The sequence below is a fragment of the Rhamphochromis longiceps genome, linkage group LG11 (assembly GCF_057381845.1).
Source record: "Rhamphochromis longiceps isolate RC_006_pf linkage group LG11, R_longiceps_female_GT1.1, whole genome shotgun sequence".
NCBI classification, from domain to species: Eukaryota; Metazoa; Chordata; class Actinopteri; order Cichliformes; family Cichlidae; genus Rhamphochromis; species Rhamphochromis longiceps.
The window spans coordinates 18541256-18557251 of record NC_140567.1 but is presented as its reverse complement, the minus strand read 5'-3'; the positions used below and the strand labels follow the sequence as shown (position 1 = coordinate 18557251).

Here is a 15996-nt window from a genome sequence, read left to right as displayed (position 1 = left end):
CAGTCATTATCCTCCCTCTTTCTGCCCTCTATTCAGTTGGCAGTCTGGTCAGCTCAAGCTGGTCAACCTGATGTCGTTCTGTAGCAGGCACCATTGGCAGAGCTTGGCACATTGTGCGGTCTGCTGAAATTCACCGAGCACACTCACATAAGTGGAAATGGGAAGGGCCTCTCATACTCACAAGTGCACACAAATCCACCAGCACACTTGACATAAAATACTGTTGGATAGGACAAATCCGGTCGACAAGTTAGGAAAACATCAGTGGCTTGGCAAGTGGTTGACCTTTCAATAAGTGCAGATATAAGGAGGATAAGAAGTGTCAGATCAGGCCGAATCTAGAAGATAAGAGTGTGTGCCGTATTGCTCGGAGAACGAACAGCTCCTAAATGGAGAGTGACAGTTGAGATGGACATAGCAAATGAAGACAGAGCCTCAAGGATGTCTATGTGCGGCTGTCAATCACATCAGACTCTCACACCAAATCATTATTACACAGAAGCTATAAACTGGTGCTCTGACGTGAGATGTAAGTACAAAAAATACCTTCCAGTCAAAGTAAAACAACTTTCATTAATGAGAGTCTTCACATTTATATCAATCTTCTGCATCTAATTTTCTAATTTGCCAGGATTGCATTTAATTGCTGTCTTATGAGAAATCTCCTTTAATTGGTAGTAAAGCACACACATCCAACGGATCCGCTTCTTGTTTTCTCCATCACGATGTGGAGTTACACAAGGACAGATAAACAGTTCATTTGGTGTGAAAAATGTTATCACTTATCTTTGCAGCAATAAATTATGGTCACATCTCATCCAAACATAAAAAAGCTCTTCCAGGCAATCTAGCAATAAACCTCACATTTGTGTGAACAGATAGCTTGAATGTGGGTGAACCAGCAAATCAGGTTTAAAATTTCAAAGTCAATCAAAGCCCATGGAAGGTGGTGCTAAAAATAGGTTTTTCACTCTAATCTACATGGCAACTAGCCTAAACACAATGGAGGTATACTACAATGACTTTACCACTGAAAAGACACTGTTAATGACTGCATTACAACCTGCAGTAAAACGAAGGGCTTTATGCAACTGTTTTTTCCCAAGAGTGGTGCCAAGGACTTCTGGCCTTACTGTGGCAATAATAGCAAATGTTAGTTAATAGTAGTAAATGTTACACAAGGACAAGTAGGCTAATAATTATTCAGACATGTCCTAGAAATTAATCAGGATAGAACGTTAACTTCACAAAGCAAAAACAAAACAAAACAAAATGTTAAAAATATTGCAGCTCATTTTTTAATAATTAAATTTTTGTGTGCGTGCTAGCAAGCTAGCAAAACACACTGGTGTCCTTGCTATTACAAATTCAAACTGCTTCTCGGTGCAGATATGTCTACACCACAGAAGTGTTTTTTATTCTCGTTGGAAGTGTTGGCAAGTCAAAAGCCAAAAAAATAACATGGTGCACAGTCTTATGTCAAAAAAAGAGAAAAGAAAATAAAGGCAAGATTAAAAAAACAAAAAACAAAAACAAAACACCGTTGACATTGCGAGACAAAATCTCTGTTCCTTGTCTACATGTAAAAGCTAAAACAGAGTTTTGTTTTTAAAAAATCTTCACCTGGGAAGGTGTTTTCCTAAAGCTTTGTTCTCGATGATCTAAAACTACATTTACATGTGGACGAAAACACAAAGAAAAGCGTTCCCCAAGCTAGCTTAGCTAGAATGCTACTTTCTGCTACTCCCTTTTTCAGCATGGGTCACCACAGCATGTAGCACCACATGTTTGATCTGGGAGATTTTACATCATATACCCTTTCTGGCACAACTCCAAAGGTATTTTTGTCTCCCAGTGGGATGAAACCGGGGCTCTTTTCACAAATGCATAAACCACTAGACTATGGAAACACTGACTAGCTTAGCTTAAAAAATAACAAAAGACAAACAGCTGTCCTGAGTCTTTCTAAACTAAAATACCTCTAATTCTGGTTTAAGACTACACTGTTCTTACAATGTCTAACAAGTTTGTTAACTTAGACTATTAGAGTCATAACTGCCACCAACTTGGTTTCAGACACAGTACAGACTACATCTCAATCATCAGGACTTTATATTTGCTAGAATCAAGAATTTAAACCAAAAAATATGTTTATGTTTGATTGTTAAAAAAATAAAATTACTAGAGCACATGACTAAATCTGAGTGACCAACAGTAACTTACAGTATTGTGCTAGGGTAGGACAAGTAAGAGAAGAAGCTTAATTCTCCCATCAGGCATCACTTAGTGAACAGCCTGCCTTACTGCTACAGCAGCCAACTAGCGTCACGCAGGCAGCTACACTTGACATTCCCAGCACAGCTCAAACGGGACATCTGTTAGCTTCATGCAGCAAGGCGTCCATGAAATACTTCCTTCATTTATAGGTATCATTGAAGAACTGCCCAGCTGCTTCGGTATTAATTAGCAGTGCAAACTGGTGAAACTCAACATAAAGTTAATATGCTGCGAGAAAGCAAATTTTGCAACACAGCTTATCCAGTTAAGAGCAGACAGTGTGCTCACTCTGAGTAAATTCTTTATCTAGTGAGAAAAATAAACATATATGCAGATACAGGAAGATTAGATGGGAAAAAGCTATAAATCTACCTCCTATACAGAGCCACTATTTGAATTCAGCAGCGTCGAGGCTGTAAACTACATCTGGTGCTCAAGAAGTTTGAGAGTAGATAATACTGACAGGTATAACCAGTTAAACACCCTTTAATCTATTCCTTCTGAGAAATGATGAAATTGCTCCCACAATTGCTCCCACTATCCTCCAGCGACCTTGCTGTCTCTCCTGTTGGTAAAAGGTAAAAGGTTTTCAATTGATGGGTGAACTTTAAACTGAAGACGTCATTCCATCAAAGACCACTGTCGCCACGGTGGACAGGCCTCTTGAGAAGACAGACAAATCATTCACATGAAAACGTTGCTATTTTAAAAAGGCACAATTGCTCAAAATGACAGTATTTGATGGAATGGCAGAAAGAAAAAGGTCTCGCTGAAGCAACCACTCTCTCTCCTTTGTCCGCTAACGGCTTTCCACATCGCTTAACTGAAATCTCAAGCCAGAGTGAAAATGAGAGAAATTTACCTTTACTGCGAACAAACATCGCTGCGACATCTATCCATTTATGAGACTCTTCAAAAACAAAGTATTGTCGACAAAAATGCATCTGAACATATCGACGAGCACAGATGCGCAACCACTTTGGTAGTAAAATGAAATGGAGCACAGATGAATGTACCCAAGGAAAACTCAGAACTGTTCTCACTTATTAAATTCCATCAGAAACACCTAAAAACTAGGATTTATCATCCCTAGTGCCTCACAAAATTCAGCTGTAGGGATTCATTATCTACTCGACTACCCTCACTAACACCAATCCATCAACCGAGTATCCATAACTACTGTGTGTTTTTATCCATTTTTAATGTGACATTAAAAAAAACAATGTAAATGTCACACAAAGTCTTTAATTAAAAGAAAAGAGGCTATTTTAGAGTAACTGGATAAGGAGAAAAGGTACAAGTAACTGTGATTAAAGATGAACAAACATCAGCTCAATATTCACAGTTGACAGAACAACCTTAACTTATCTCTCGGTCTGGAACTACACAATCTTTGTTAATCTTCATTAGCAGTGAAACTGTGTTCAGTGGTCATAAAACCGTTTAAAGGTAAATAAAGTGAAAACATACAGCACATTCTACAGCAGGGTCAAGAGATATAGAGATGAGGACAATATAATTACCCTCCCCTCAAGGTGGAAGGAATCATGAAACAGTCAGCAGCACAAGTGGATCTGGGTCATTGCTTTGTCTTCTAACACGACAACAAAACTGAAATAAATATCAGACTTCAGTTGATAATGTATTTGTTATTTTGTTATTTCATCCATCTACTACTTGTTTCTCATACGGTACCAGGATTAGAATACGGATTAGGTCTATTTTGGAGAATGGGTCAAGGTTACCCATGCAGTTTATGGATTATGTCACCAGTTGGAGGTTTGCATTTAAATGCGTATGTGCAACAGGGGCCCTCTAGCTGCTGAGCCACCATTTCAGAGGTTATTGCCCTGCAAACGCTGTCAAAAGGCACGGTGATGCACAACTCTGAGTCCCCCGTGACTCGAGTCTTTCTCATTCACTGGTCGCAGCAGGACTAAGTAAATGTGAAATGCTGCATCTACAGCATGACTTCTGCCTTTTTAAAACCCCCACAAACATAAAGAAAGGAGTAAGCCTGCGGCCCGTCTTTGCTTTGTCCTTGTCACATCGAGTCTCCCTGTTTCCTTCCCTCTCCCCCGTACCCCATGCCAGAATCATCGCCAAGCCAGCGCCACTCTGCCCCAGCAGGGTGTTTTAAGATGCAGGGAGCCGAGCACGATGCGATGGAGCAACAACTTTTCTCCGCTCTCTCAATTTTTTTCCTCACTCCTCCACCCCCAGAGCATCTTCTGCACCACTGCTCTGCCACCACTAATTCATCAGCGCAAATCTCCTGCAAACTTCCTATACAAACAAGTGCGTCTTTGGCTTCAGCTCCCCGGCACATGCTCGCCCACAAAGGTCACACAAGCGCAGACCTCCCCAGAAACAACACATACCCTCCCCGAGTCGCTGTCCAACACGCTAGACGCTGCTGTATTGACATCTGCTCCATGATCTGTATAGAAACAGACAGGGCGTCTGTTTGTGTTTGACCTAATAGCTGTTGACGCGAGCGCTTGTTGCTTAATTCAACACCTTCCAAAAATGGAACTGCAGATGTGCACCAGCTTAATGATAAGTTACTAATATGTTTTTACACTCTGTTGTTCACATCTGTTTTGTTTCGCTCAGAGTTGGTGAGGCCCCTGAGGGAAAGTGCCAGTTAACACCAAAGCTCTATCAGAAAGAACAAGGTAAACAAATCTCAGGCTCTGATGTACTCAGTTCATTTACATCACTAGCTAGTAAATGGGGAAGCCACTACTGTTTATTTGTATATTACAAAAAAAAATAAAAAATACACAGAGGACATGAAGTATTGTGGACTTCACAAGATTTTTACCTGAGTTAGGTCTGTGGACCAAAACAAACAAGTTATGCAGACCACGCAGGTCTAACATTCATCACACCTGTCGTAAAGGACTGGACATGCTGGTGTAGCATGTGACCTCCAACCTCTGACATTTCATCTTGCTTCTCAGATGACAAACGCTCACTGTTCAGTTTACTAGATGCACCTGTTAAACTGCTCGTTAACACAAATATAAAACGAGCCAATCAAATAACAGAAACTTGATATATTTAGGCAAGTAGGACTGGTCAAGAGGACCTGCGAAAGTTCAAACCAAGCACCAGTATGGGGAAGAAAGGCGATTTAATCGTCTCTGAACGTGGAATAGCTGTTAGTACCACACGTGCTGGTCAGCGAGCAATTCTCTTAGTGAAAATGTCTTCCTGGTGTCAGAGATCAGAGTGAAATGGCCAAACCGCTTCGAGCTAACAGGAAAGGAGCAATAAAAATAATGACAACCAAAGTATGAGGAACACACTGAACCTTGAAGCTTTTGAGCTACAGCAGCACTGATCTGGTGATGATCTGGTTACAAAGGCCAAACCAAAGAAGTATACAGCATTTGTAGAGTGTGGAACAGATGTACAAACACACAAGATTTTTATTATTTTTATCATTTAGCGCTTAAAACTTCAGTTTTTGTGGCTTACATAACCCTAACAGCTGGATATTTATCACAGCTTAATGTTTTCAGACACAGAGCTGACTACACACAAGGTGTGACTCCTTTGTACACGTACACAGAAAACATGTGACTCAGTTCTGGCTAATTCATGTATAATAATCAGCATCCAAAAATTCAGCTGAGAAAGTGCATTTGTTAGCTTCCAATCTGTGAAAGCAGCGATATATCCAAACACCACTGCATACAAATACTGATATATATATTTAACATATACTATGTGGGTGGTACGGTAGTGCAGTGGTTAGCACTGTCGCCTCTGGCAGGAGACTTTCCATGCAGAGTTTGCATGTCTCCAAATACATGCTTGTTATGTCAGGTGGTGATTCTGCTGTGTGTATTTCTTCATCTGTTTTGGTCATTTTTATTACTTGATTGTTTGAGTCACTGAACGATTTCTTGTTTTTATGCTGCATATCAACATAAAGTTCTCTAATGTTAATCTATCTGAATAAATAAAGTTTATTAATTTCAGGTGAAGCCTCATCCTCATCAACAACACTCTTCTGGAACAGAAGCAAACTTTCGGTCAAATGTCACAGAAGTAATGAGTGGGCTAATGTTGAGTGCATCTGCATGTAGCTATATATTCAACCACAGGAGTCGAGTCTTTCTCAGTTCCTGTCACAATCCATGTTCACCCTGCTGGACAGTGCGTTGAGCTCTGCCGTTTTTCTCTTGGATGTGGCATAACTTTGATTTGACATTCGCACAGTGTACACCAGGTTTCCCGCATCTTAATCTAAATCCGATACCTTTAAAGCCTGCCAGAGTATACGATTTTATGTTGCTCTCTGCTAAAAAGCATCATTTATACTTGTACATTGTATTTCATTATTTCCAGTCCAAAGAAAGTGAGTGCATGAAAAAGAAAAGGTCTACAGTTTTGATTAGCATTAGCAGATTGCTGCAGAATTTCCACGACACTGATGGCCACGTGCCATTTTCCTCTCAGAGCTGTGTATAGACAGCCTATGTGGGCCACCAGGTCCCGGCTTACAAATCCACTTTTTCTGACCAAAGTGGATTAAAGTTTCAGTGGTGAAGATTAGAAGTGTGGCCTGGAGTGATCATTTCACTTGCTCTGCCAAGATCTGTGTTAACCAAGGTATCTGTGTGTATGTGCAGATATTAACTTACTGGATTGAAGGTAGATGGAGAATTTGTCCTGAGTTAGGTTTGGATTTACACAATGCATTTCTGGGAAACTTGACCACTGGCTTCCTTACGGTTTCTCCACAGTATGTGTGGTTCAGTGCACTTCAAACATCTAGGCTGAACCACGTGTCTTTAGCCATGTCGAAAGGCAGGTATTTATACACCAGTGACCCTTTAGGACCGCTCACAAGATTTCTCCAATCTGATTAAAATTCGGATTAGAATGTCACTGTTTACATGGACCCAAGTCCACAAGTGATGCGATCATGACGTACATTTACATGCATTGAGCATTTGAACAGAAATCATTCTGACAGGCGCAGAATCGTCTAACTTCCCGGAAATACTAGAAGTTGATTTCTAATCTAAACAAATGCTGCTGGATTTCTCCTTTTATCGTCACTGTGCAACACGCCACAGATTACAGTCTCTCCCCTCTCTCATATTTATGACTTCAAGTAAAAGTTTGTGTTGGATACAGACCAGCTTTGTTTCACTCTTGCCACATCTACAACTAACTGCTGTAAAGGGGGTTGATGGATCATTTCACCCTGAACATCAGTAGAAGTGTTTACATGCACACTCGGTATGATCCGACTGCAAGAAAAAATTTAGAATCTTTCGATTGACGTGTTTGCTCGAACCATTTTTATTCCAATCGTCTTTTAATCTAGTTGCTCGTGTTCATGTAAACATGGCTACAGATAAATATGGTTACAGATAAATACGGATTGTCTTGTCACATGTCAGAGTCTGGCATATATCAGTCTGCTTGTGAACAAGTCTTCGACTGTGACTTTGGCAAAGGCAACAATGATTCATTCAGAGCATCTCAGAAACAGTAGGGCAGGGTTTAGGGGATTTACAGGAAGGTTTGAGTCACAGTGGCTCCAACATGCAAGGTGTGATGCCATATACCACAGGGGAGCAACAGGTCTTATAGAGTTCACACCTTGGTAAGTCTGAACTGCTCTGGCAGCATGCAAAAGACTAATGCCAAAATTAGGCACAGGCTTGTTTTAACTATCCCAAATGCCACATGTGAAGGTACCTGTCTCTTAAATCTGTCTCAATGAATCTCAGTGTGATTAATTAAAAGTTACATTTTTGTAAAAAGTGTCTTTTCAAAGACATCAAAAGAGGTGCCAGCTGTGCACATCAAAAATGTTCGAGGTAAGCGATTCCTGAATAAAAATGTTTGAAAGTATGATTGATAGTGTATGAATAGAAAGTAATACAAAGAGAGGAATATAAAGGGAACATTATATTTCACTGGGATAAAAAATTCAAAAGGAGCCACTTTTATGCTTAAATCATTAGAAAATGTGAACCTGATTAGACATACAATGCATATAAAGGACTTGCTACAGTTACAGTTACACTCAAAAAAATACTGTCAAAATTGTTGCTTCATGTTTTTGACAGTAATTTTTTTTACTGTTTCTCTAAGGATTCGTTTCACGTCTGATTTCATATATGTGCTGTGTATGTGGTTTACGCACTCCTTTCCGTATGACTTTGCTTCCTTTATGAAAGAATAGATGTTCCAGACTCACTCTGTGCAAAGCATCCTGGGACGTGATGTTCTGACACATTCAGGCCCGAGTTGTTGTTCAGTTTAATTCTGCATAGGTTTTTAAATCAGTCTCTGGGGTAGTTTTAAGATGCATTTATTACATTCCCTTTTGCTTAAAAAAAGTCTGTCTAATCAAAAAATTTTGAATAAAGAATTCACTGCAGTGGAAAGTATGGACCTGATTCTTCCTTTATAACTACTGTGAGGGGAAAAAAAACCCTGCAACAATCATCTGTTTCTCAATTTTATAACCACTATGATATTAAAAAGGCCTTTACTCCAATATGTCCATTATATTGCTCTCATCTGCTGGCGAGGCTGCACAGAAGCTTTACAATTATTCAGCCAGACGGCCCTGATTTTGTGCGATCGTACAATAGCAGAGAAATGAACTTGCAAATGGATGATGCCTCTGTGAAAAACTGGAGTGTAAAGTGACACACGGCTTCAGAAAGCCTGTCACTACAGCCTAATGACGACTCTACCATCTGTTGTCAAAAAATCAGGAGGGCCTATAAAGACACTGTGACCATTTCGGAAAAAAATACCTCCAGTCTGCAATATAGATATGAAATCGCAGCTTTCTATTCAAACAAATACACAAACCCCGCTTCTTTACAGACAAGCTGGCAAAACCGACTGAAAATGATTCCCAAATCATGCAAAAGGTCTAGTTTAAAGACCCGTAACTCTTGCAAAATTAAGTTTTCACCCTTGTACTTGTATACAAGAAAAAAGCCCCGCCATTCTTCTTTCTTTGACTTACTTGATTAAAGGTCTAAATACAACAAAGTGGCTTCTCCACTTTTCCTTCTCAACGTTGCATCCATTTGCAGAGCAAAATAAATGATTACCATTGTGGCTTTCTCTCATTATTTCTTTTTCTACCTTCAAAACAAACCTCGGTTTAGAGCAAACCTACGTCGTTGTTGTTTTAGACACTATTAGAGAGAGAAATTGCCTTTGGATAAAAAAGGAGAATTTAGTGAGAATAGTTGGTACATACCCAGCACGTTCTACAATGGGTTCCATTGACTCTTGTGCTGAAGAGATAATGGAATCGATCCCTCAAACTGCTTAACTTAAGTGTCTGCCTGTCATGTGACCTTGTCCTCATTAGCAGAGCGGGGCACTGTGCTAATTTATTTACGTAATATAACCTCGACAAGCATGGATGCACAGACAGAATGAGGAAGAAGAGGCCTGAGCTGGCCAAGCTGATTTGAGCCTGTTACTGTAGGCCGAGTTAAGACCTGAGGAAGGAGGTGCGCGTGTATGTTTGTGTGTGGGGGGTGGGTGGAAGGGTTGGGTGGTGGGTGGAGGGGCTACAATGACAGAGGAAAAGATTGAGATTGACAGGACAAAGGGGAAAAGGATGGGGAAGCTGTCAAGGCTAGCAAGACAAACAGAGACAGAAGGCTAGTAATGCAGAAGAAGAGGAGGAAGAGGAAGCTGGCTAGAGGTACTGTGGGGCATGGGGGTTGTTATGTGCCCTGTTTTGCCTGGTCCTCGCTGCATATCCCTCGTGGCCAGACTCCAGGGGCACGTCACTTGGTTCTGTTCCAGGTGGTAAAAGCATAAGGGCTCCTGGTGGTGGAGATGTGCCACACTCACACTCAGCCATCTGGTGATGAGTCACTCTGTCTCTGTGCTTGTTTGCTCTGACTGGGCATAAGATTGTATGCCATCAATGTGTGTGTGTGTGTGTGTGTGTGTGTGTGTATACGCCTGTCCCTTTAACAAATTAGCACCCCGTTTTATTATATGATGGTAAATGGCCTGCATTTGTATAGCGCTTTTCTAGTCCCTAAGGACCCCAAAGCACTTTACACATCCAGTCATCCACCCATTCACACACACATTCACACACTGGTGATGGTAAGCTACATTGTAGCCACAGCCGCCCTGGGGCGCACTGACAGAGGCGAGGCTGCCGGACACTGGCGCCACCGGGCCCTCTTACCACCACCAGTAGGCAAACATGGGGTTAGTATCTTGGTATGCAGCCAGGAGGCAGCCTGGGATCGAACCACCGACCTTCTGATTAGTGGCTGACCTGCTCTGCCACCTGAGCTACAGCCATGATGTCAACTCAGAGGAGACATAATCAGTAAAAGCTGAAAGTATCTGGATGTCATCTGCAATATGAGTGAGGTCACGGAGAGATGAAGACAGAAGACATCAGTGAATGTAAAAATATAGTAAGCAAGACTGTCATTAATTAATTAATTAACAATAATAACAACAACAACAAAAAAAAACCCACTGGGGACAAGTGAAATGACACTAGCAATGTAACTTAAAATGCATCTGTGCACTGCAAATGAAATGCAAAAAGTAATGGAGACGCCCCGGAGGCGATGCACACAGTAATCTCCTCAGTATTGTGCATGCCTGATGGCAGCATGCATGCTGCCTCCTAGATAGATGGAGCCAACTAACAGCTCTGTTCTTGTGTGACAGCTCCCCTCCTCCGGGCCACAGCTGACCCAAATCTATGGGGTTTTTTTTTTTTTTTTACTCTGACACTCTGGCGCTCCGCTCTCTCCTCAAATCCCAGTATCATTTCTCACACAGTTATCATGCTGGAGAAACTGGTGTGGCACCCTTACCTTTACTGCCCCCTATCTCCCAACACGCAGCCTTACTTCACTGTACAGAAAACTGTAGCACAGATTGGAAAAAAAGCAAGCAGGATTTTTTTTCCCCACTGGAAAAATCTCACAAGATAGATTTTCTAGTAAATGTGTGTCTGTATAAGAATGAATAAAGGGGGCTGAATTACCAGAACCCAGAAAATATTTTTATGCATGACAATTGTCCGAACCAAGCTATCTGTTTTTATGCTTCAGTGAATGAAGGAGATAGCAATGGCAGCAGGAAATACACTTTCCCATTCTTATGAATGCAATATCTCTCAAACGCTCTGAGGGGATGTCTTCAAATTTACTAGTGCTCAGATGTGAACGCATTAGAATTTGGCAGTCATGGTCATTATAACCTCAAAAAATAATAATAATAATAATAATAATTCATACACTAGAAACATGCTAAGAATTTCTAACAGGACAAGGTGATGACATTTTATATGCAAGTATGTCATTACTCTGAGATAATGTTCTGAAGAAACACCTCTTCTGGACATACTTCTGTTTAAAGATGCTCCAAAATGTTTTCAGTTGGTCAAAGTTTAGACTGCAGGCAGGTCAATTCAGCACCTGGACTCATCTATTAAAGCCATGCTGTTGTAATGGATGAAGTACGTGGTGCAGTAGCATTGTCTTAATGAAATATGAAATATCCAAGGCCTTTCTGGATGTTGTCTGGATTGAAGCACATGCTGCTCTAAAACCTGTACATATATATGCCTTTCAGTGGTGATGCTCTCTTTCCAGATGTGCAAGTTGCCAGCATCACAGGTACTAATGTACCCCCACACCATCAAAGATGAAGGCCTTTCAAATAAAGAAACAAGATGGTCCCTCTCATCTTTAGTCCGGAGGACCCAATTTTACTTAATCCAACCACAGAACAGTTTTTACCTTTGCCTCAGTCTGTTTTAAATGAAGGCAGCATTACTGGGTGGTGTTCATATATGGCTTCTTCTTTGTGTGATAGAGCTTTAACATGTGTTTGTGGATGGCACGACGAACTGTGCTCACAGACAATGATTTGTGGAAGCGTTCCTGAGCCCATGCACTGATTTCCATGACAGAAACACTCCTGTTTTTAACGCAGTGCTGCCAGAGGGACTGAAAAACACGGGCAGCCAGTATTGACCTTTAGCCACGTCCTCCGAGCTTTCTCCAGATTCTCAGAATGTTTTGGCGATATTATGTATGATATAATGTAAATAAAATAAAATAAAACTAACTTTAAAAACTCTTAAAAACACAGAAGATGAACTAAAACTATATAACTGTGAATTATCATTTTTCTACCGATAGAAGTACTGTGTAGAGTAAATTCTTGTCTAACAAATAGGGAACATTTACTAGTTACTGCGTCTGATGTAAAAAAAAAAGAAAAAAAGAAAAAAAAGAAAAGAAATCACATTAATGTGACCTGATTGGTGATCCTAGATCGGCGCTCCTATTGTGACACTATTTATAATTATTGGTGCCAAACAGAAGGCTGGCCTTGAGCGCGCTGTCCTGTTACATTATAACTGTAACAAGAAACAACACACATAGCATGTTATGGTCCCGGGACTTAAAACCCACAGCTTTTCAAAAAAAAACAACGGTATGACACACTAGTCACAAAATGTACTGAAGAAAGAAACGTTTCAGCTCCACATTCACTATTATCATAGAAACTAAACATAACGTTTTGGCAAGACCCCCTAAATCATTTTTGCAAAAATATGTTTCATATTTAACAACTTAAAAATTGTGTTAGGCCTCTGTGAAAGTCTAATGACCTAATAAACCTGCTGTATGTTTGTTAAATACAAGTATAAAGGTGGAGCCAGCAAAAATACTGATGGGAAAACTGCTAGCTTAATTTGGTATAAAGGTAGAAAAAAATACAAATTTACCACAACAAGAACAAATTAACTTAATACTTAACATCTTATATCTTTAAAAGTAGCATGTATTAGTTGTGTGCCTCTCCAAACCACTCAAGTTGCAGATTCTATTAGATTCTATTAGATTATAATCTATCCTGACCATAGACGTATGGTCAGGATACGTATATAATGTATATAAAACGATGAAGGAGCCATTGTAACATCATTGTAATCCACTAAATTGTGGATTTCTTATTTTAAAGCCTCGGTGTTAGTGGCCTGGTCACCACAAAATTTATTTTTGGAACCCAGAGGGAGGCACTGTTAGCTATGGCTAGCACATCTGGTTAGCAAGCTGCATCCACAAAGCATACAGGTGCACAGCACAGAAGTACAGACCTGCTAATTAATGCTTAAAGGCTAAAGAAACACTCAAATTTACCCTCAAAACTACAACACGGACTACATGGATGGCATTTTATGCAATTTCATTAAAATTCTTTAAAAGGTACCAACACCAAAATAAATTGAGCATTCAAATTCAGTGACTGGACTTTGCAAAGCTGAAGCCTAGTGGCTAAACAAAGGGTTGTTGTAGGGGCCCAGGCCCATCAGGAGTTGCATCCGGCCATGCTTTTTTGTGAAAACTGATCACTAAGCTTTATTTGACTACCTTGAATTCAAATGTGAATTTTACTGTTGTAATATTGTTATATATCAACCCTTTTCCCATCAGTTCGAGGCACTCAGTGAAGTTTTATATAGACATTAAAATCACACTTTCTTACAAATCACCTCAACTGTCTGTATACGGGCTGTCACTGAGTTGTTAAGAGCCACATGGCTCAGCAGTTTTTATGGCTGACTCAACCACAGGGCTGTCTGTCACTGCGAAAGTCCTGCCAGAGAGCAGAATGAATACGCTGGGGCCAGTGCTGGTTTCCATCTTTGCAAGAAATGCTTTTCACCGGAAATATTTTGGGTAATGAAAGTCCACCCAGCCCATCTGTAACCTAGACCGATTTGAGTTGGGCAGTGCATGATGATGTTTCTGAACAGAGGGTGAAGAATGGCTGAGATCTGTAATGCCTCCCTGACAGACTACAGCAGCAGAATACTTAATCTGCACACCTACATTGGAATACCTCAAGAGAGTGAGCTGTAAAGAAAGAAGCACATACTTGGGCAGATAATGGAAAAAAGGGATAATATCGGACTAATCTTACCCCACGAAACAGCAGAAAGAATTTCTTTTAGTTCCAAGTGTGGTTTGTTTATGTCTTAGTTTGATGAAACAGTTGATAACTGGTAACAAATAAGATGCCAAGTGCACGAAATAGTGGATAAAGAGGGCTTCATACCAAAACAAAAGTTCCTCTTGGAACAAACTGACTCACGCCATCGCTTTCCTCCCCACATTTTCACTGTATTTTATCCATCTACCTATGATTATATGTGAAAGCTGCAGGATGTTTCAGCCTCTCTTAGTGCATAATAGGCGAACATTACAAACAATCAAAAAGTGATGCAAGCGTGCACTAATCAAAGGAACAGATGGCTGGATTTATGGTTGAAGCATAGGTACTTTAACAGTGTCACATTTTAGAGGCAGACGGTATTGTCGCATCGTTGTAAAATCTATGCTATATATGTCATGGTAAATATAATCAGAGGTGGGAAATTAAGTATTTGGTGCAGATGTCCATAATCGGTGGTCGTAGCTAACTTCACTGAGATGGAGAAAGATTAGAAAGACAGGAGGGGAAGAAGAGAAGTTCTATATAAATGCAAGGACTGCTCAGTGGCATTTGATAGACTGGACATTTTTTCGATCTGTACATGATGTTTATTATTATTTTAATAATGAGGTTCAGTTCATTTTGCACAAAATTAGCTGGTAGAAAAGTTCTCCAGCAAGTTTTTACTTTTATACTTAGAGTACTTTTCAGAGCGTGTACTTTTTAGAAAAGAAAAAGTAAAGAAGTTGAATCTGTGTACCTTTGCCACCTTCTAATATAATAAAAGGCATCTGCACCCTAAGAGCAGTTTTGATTCTGTTTGTAATTTATTTTAAGCTGCATGCTAGCACTAAATTCCAGCATGCAACAGCATGACTAACTGCATGACACTTTCTTGGTGCTGTCCTCTGCACTCCATGCTTTGTTCATCGTGTACAGGTTGCAAACAGTGAGTTTAAAATGAAAGAAGGACTGATGCACATGTTCAAGATAAACCAGGCTTTTGCTGCTGTTTCACTAAGTCAGCTGCCTTTTTGAAAACTGGGTCCATAGTTGAGTCATCACTAAACCAGAGAAATGATCAGACAACCACTGTGTGCTACCTGAACATGCTCATACGCAGACTTTATGTCAGATATACTGAGTAATACAGGTACAGACTTATTTCCAAGATTAGCAACACTGACCAACCTAACGTTGCACTCAATTGATGTTGCGTAATCAATCTGATATTATGCTAATTGAGAGTCACAACTGCAGCAGAGCGGTGTTTTGTTAGGTGCAGAATGCACCAGAATAATGGGAAGAGAAGTATTTTCAGTTTCTCAAGACCAACCTGAAGACAAAGAGACCCACAAACAAGCAGCAGACACATGCAGGTAGGGCCTGACAGAGCATCTCAAGAGGGGAAGCACAGCATTTCTTGATGTCTCTGAGTTTTAGACTTCAGGCAATTTAGACTGCAAAGGATTTTCCTTCAATTATGAAAAACAATCCTTTAAAATGTTTTGTTTTTTAAGTTTCTTATGAGCCTCTGAGCATGTGGAACTATGTATAAAAATGCCAGAAATTCCCAGTTAATTCCAGTTAATACTTCATATGGACCTTATGGACTGTAACATCAAGCACAGATGGCAAAGATTGACCAAGCTGGGCTGAAATGCTAAAACAGTATTAAGTTAAATCTTAGGCTGTTTTTGTATAAACTTCTTAAAC

General features: G+C 40.2%; 1 protein-coding gene across 3 annotated transcripts in view; it reads right to left on the bottom strand.

Moving 5' to 3' along the window:
• oxr1a (oxidation resistance 1a) overlaps window positions 1-15996 on the bottom strand; it is a 180444-nt gene that overhangs the window by 112242 nt on the left and 52206 nt on the right. For 2 of the 3 annotated variants that reach the window (XM_085422591.1, XM_085422594.1), the window contains exon 1: window positions 9536-9576. The exons of the other annotated variant lie outside the window; for it this stretch is intronic. In XM_085422591.1, the coding sequence (XP_085278717.1) occupies window positions 9536-9561 (26 nt within the window). In that variant the 5' untranslated portion in view covers window positions 9562-9576. Of the gene's footprint in view, window positions 1-9535; window positions 9577-15996 lie in introns of those variants that run through there. 3 annotated transcript variants of the gene reach the window in all.